The sequence below is a fragment of the Sinocyclocheilus anshuiensis genome, unplaced genomic scaffold, assembly GCF_001515605.1.
Source record: "Sinocyclocheilus anshuiensis isolate Anshui unplaced genomic scaffold, SAMN03320099.WGS_v1.1 scaffold827, whole genome shotgun sequence".
NCBI lineage: Eukaryota > Metazoa > Chordata > Actinopteri > Cypriniformes > Cyprinidae > Sinocyclocheilus > Sinocyclocheilus anshuiensis.
In genome coordinates, this window is record NW_015542371.1 from 107,212 (window position 1) to 111,893 (window position 4,682).

At 35.2% G+C, this 4,682-nt stretch overlaps 1 protein-coding gene across 3 annotated transcripts in view; it reads right to left on the bottom strand.

The window, feature by feature from the left end:
- Positions 1-4,682, bottom strand: part of LOC107692230 (microtubule-associated serine/threonine-protein kinase 3-like) — a 45,929-nt gene that overhangs the window by 20,685 nt on the left and 20,562 nt on the right. For all 3 annotated transcript variants that reach the window (XM_016491193.1, XM_016491192.1, XM_016491194.1), the window contains 4 exons: positions 2,546-2,647; positions 2,338-2,470; positions 2,169-2,239; positions 1,987-2,075 (listed from right to left, as the gene is read on the bottom strand). In XM_016491193.1, the coding sequence (XP_016346679.1) occupies positions 1,987-2,075; positions 2,169-2,239; positions 2,338-2,470; positions 2,546-2,647 (395 nt within the window). The remainder of the gene's footprint in view (positions 1-1,986; positions 2,076-2,168; positions 2,240-2,337; positions 2,471-2,545; positions 2,648-4,682) is intronic.

Below are 4,682 nucleotides of genomic sequence, written 5' to 3' on the forward strand. Positions count from 1 at the left end.
TACGGGTTTGGAACAACACGAGGGTGAGTAATTAATGACAGAATTTTCATTTTTGAGTGAACTAACCCTTTAACTAGTTAACTACAAATGAAGTTCATTATTAATGAAATATTTTGGCATTTTTTAGATTTAATTTAAAAATTACATTTTTCAAACATTGCCTAAAAAGGAGACATCAAATCTTTACTTGTAGAAGCTGCTAAAGGCAACACAGACTTGTTGCTGCTGTAGTTTTGTTACTCTGAATTTACTCCGCATCACTTAATGCACAGGTCTGTTTTGACATCGGCTTGTCAGACAGTTCGTTCGGTCCATTCAGTGGCGAAGCCGGACGGTCACGCACTGCGGGGGGGCCCGCGATAACCTCCCCGTGCTGAGTTGTGGCGTATTATGTGTCAACTATTGCCAGAGATATTGTCAAAAGCATCAAATATTGGCAATATTAAGAGGATTTAGCATTTCCAATTAATGTAGGCCTGTTACATTCTTCTTATTATTAGGCCTATTATTATTAGGTTACTTTTATTATTAAATTAATATTACAATTAATTTGCCCCGCAATAATTTCATAGCGCATCACCGCATAACTGACGACTCGCGTTTGTCATTCCTGAAACAGTATACGTGGACTGTCCTCTTAAACTTAAAACGGCGAATTTCACCAAAAGGTGACAAGTTTGCATCCCTGACAATTTCACAAAGCTAGTCAGAACAGAACATTCTGTTTTTGCTTCAAATTGGGTTATTATTAAATCAAATTATGTATATGAAATTATATAACTAAATGATATGAAATTATATAAATGATATGTATATGAATTATATAACTAAAATTAAATAACTGTAATTACAGATTTAGGTTAAATAAAGATGTCTTTATTTTTCTTCTTTTTAGGAAACAAATCAAAGAAAAAATAAACAAATTCTACTGTTCCTAATATTCTGTATGCTGCTCAAAAACAAAATATATTGTGTTCAGCGGAAAAAACCCAGTCATTTAAAAATAACACATTTTAGATCTGTAACGACAATACTGTGATACCATGAAACCCTGATATTTTTGCTTAAGGTTATCATACCGTCAAAATCTCATACCGGCCCATGCCTAGTCCCAATTGACTTCCATAGTATTTTTTTTTCCATACAATGGTAGTCAATGGGGACCAAAAACTGTTTGGTTACCCACATTCTTCAAAATATCTTCTTTTGTGTTCAGCAGAAAAAAGAAATTAATACAGGTTAATACAGAGTAAATTATGATAATTTTCATTTTTGGGTGAACTATCCCTTTAAATGATCAACATTTCCACTTTGAAAATCATCAGATAATCACAAATACACTATTTTATTTTCACTTATTTTATCAAAATTATGACATTACATTTTCAGTCATGGTCCTAAACTCATCTGCCTTCAGACCATAACTCAATACTTTATTTTAATATATTTTCATTTATATATTATTTCTACTTAAGATTAAAATATATATTGAACATAAAAAAATATATTTTAAAGAAACGTTACTACTGTCTACATATATTATATAAAGTTTCACAGATGTCTCCACTTTTTCACAACTCTTATATTTATGAAAACATTTCTATTCATATTTCACCTGCTATAAGTTCTGGTGAGTATATAAAAATAATTGTAGGTAATTGTGCAAATTTTTTCCATCATAGCCATGATGTGTCAAATTCATCACACAAATGATTATTTTTAGCTAATTTGCCTCATTTTAAGTAGGTCCTGTTGGCAGCAAGCAACACCAGAAAAACAATCTGACTCTGATGGTAATAACAAACCATCTTCTAGTTGCAATAAATTCTCCCTCATTTTTGGAGCCTCTTTTGTAAAGAATCAGAAGATGTAGTAAGCTAGAATAATAATTAAAGCTGGATCCTCCTTCAAATCACGCTTTGCCAGCTAAAAAGATGCCTTTCTAAAGTAATCGCTTTTTTACCTGTAGTCATGTGATTTGCTTACCCATAAGCCCCATTACTGATGAGTTTTATAGTCTCAAAATCACTCTCCAGGGGTTTTCTTCGTAGTGGTGTGGGTAAAGATTTATTCTGCTGTAAGCAACAGGAAGAGACGTATCATTAGTGACGTCTTACGAAACCTAGTGAAGCTTTTTAATGCTTCAGCTATTTTTGTGGTGCATTTACCTCTGCGGATTCTTCAGAATCGACCGTCAGTGTGGGGCCAGAGTCATACTGCTCCTCGAGCTGCACAACTTCTGTCAAAAGAGATGAAGGACACAACAACATGAGCCTCAGAGAAACTCACAGGCTTTCAAAACAAAATCACCACAAGGTAAATAACAGATAATCGCACCATCAAGGGGATCACGGTTAAGTCCAAGTTGGTTGATTATATAGCGGGGAATATCCGTTTTGATGCCCTGGCCGACTTTGGCGTGACCTTCTGCAGCCTCTAGTAGATGGTAAAACTCCTCAGGGTCAAACTCCTACACAGAGAGATGGAAGTGAAAATCAGGAGCAGAGTTTTGGGAATGTGAATCAGTGCAGCTGCAGAATCTCACCAGACACTCCAGCAGTCGTGCCGGGCGTGATATGATGATGAGGATCTTCTTCACCAGCTGGGTGATCACTGAAACCTCCTCACTCTCAGAGCGCTCCAGAGCCTTAGAGAGACAAACACAATCTGTTAAACGGACACTGCCTGATTTGTCTTGACCTTCTGAAATAGTGTTGATCCATGGATGTGGTATGTATAAAGTTGTATGTAGCAGAGACCGTAAGAGATGCACCGATTTTAGCAACTGAAAATATCTGGCCTGAAAAAGCCAAAAAAAAAAAAGGGGAGGAAGTTTTTGTTCAAATCACTAACCAAAACAATTAGCACTTTTCTGATATGTTTTGACTAGTGATGCACCAAAATGATTATTTACAGAAACACAGAAAACTAAAGCTTTAATCTAGCTGAACCCGAATGGGAAAAGCAAGGCAATTTAATTTATATAGCACACAGAAAAATTAAGAAAAGTTTAAATATATAAATAAAACAAAAGTAGTAAAAAAAAAAAAAAATAGTTAAACTGGAATAACAATATTAACTTTAGACAATATTAAATTATTACAATTTTCATTTTGTGGAGAACTGTCCCTCTAAGAAAATATGTAAAATACCATTCAAACATTTGGGGTCGGTAAGATTTATAATGTTTTTGAAAGAAGTCTCTACAGTAAAAACAGTAAAATTGTGAAATATTATAATTTTAAGACTAAATGTTTTCTATGTGTAATTTATTTCTGTGACCAAAGCTGAATTTTCAACAGTCATTACTCCAGTCTTCAGTGTCACATGATCCTTCAGAAATTCTAATATAATGATTTGCTGCTCAAGAAACATTTCGTATTATCAATGTTGAAAACAGTTGTGCTGCTTCAAATTTTTGTAAACATTTTTTTCAGGATTCTTTGATGAATACAAAGTTCAAAAGAACAGCATTTATTTGAAATAGAAAGTTTTTGCTGTCAATTTCGATCAATTTAAAGGATCCTTGCTAAATAAAAGTAGACATTTCTGTTTTTAAAAAAGGCTATTTAGGCCGAATTAAAAGGGGGAGAGCAAGGGTGGAATAATGGTCATAAGAAACAAAAAATTACAACTGTTTTAAGCATAAAATGTTGACTAACATAAGTGGACTCAATGGGGAAAAAAAGAGTCACAAAACTGAAGATGTGATTTAATTTAATAAGGCACACCATTTTAGCAGCATACTGTGCTGATCATCAAACAGACAGAAGAACACTGTATCCATTCTGAACACTGGCCAGTATTTGGCGAAGTGACTGGAATGTTATTTCTTGCTTGTGCAGTGGAATCTGCTGGCTTGTGGGATGCGGGAGTGGGAGGTAATGAGCTACTTGTGCTACAGGATCAAATCCTTTCCAGGCGCTCGTGTGAATTTTAATCAACTCTGCATACTCATTGAATCTGTATTTGAGATGCATTAGATGGCAAAATCTAAAGACCGAGCAAAACGTCGAGACTTAATCAGATATTTTATCCTAAACACAAGCGCCTGTGACAGAGCGCATAAAAACATTTTTAATCTTTCTTGAGCTGCTGTCTCCTCACGTAAGGCTGTTTAGGAGAAAAGCTGAGTAAACAAAGGATCACGCTCGGTCAGGCGACTCCTACGAAAAACTAAAATTACTGCATTTTTATGCATTTGATGAAGCCGAACAAAGTGAGGGAGACATGCTCAGCATTAAAGAGCCTCATAGCACGATAAGATGTGTGACTCATGTTTCGCAGACAGCCAAATGCCACTGCAAGAGGGGTTTGAGGGAAACATGGATGCTTCTAACTCGACACGAACCGTCACAATCAAAACAATGAACCGTTTCCTTTTTTAGCACTGCAGCCAGCCAGTCTCTTTCCATCATAAGCAGATGGCAGCTCAGACTCCACTGTGGCTTGTGCCCCTGCAGCACAGAGCTTTATAATGATGCCCAGCTTCAGGCTGTCCTTACTGTTTACATGATCATAAATTGATAGTCATTTTTACTCAAGGACCAAGCGCAACATGGGGTTCCATTTGCAACATTCAATAATTATTCATGAAACTGATAAATGTCCAAAAGTCTGAAAACACGATTTTTTCCCTATTTAAAAAAAAAAAAAAAAAAAAAAAAAAAAAAAAAAAGGGT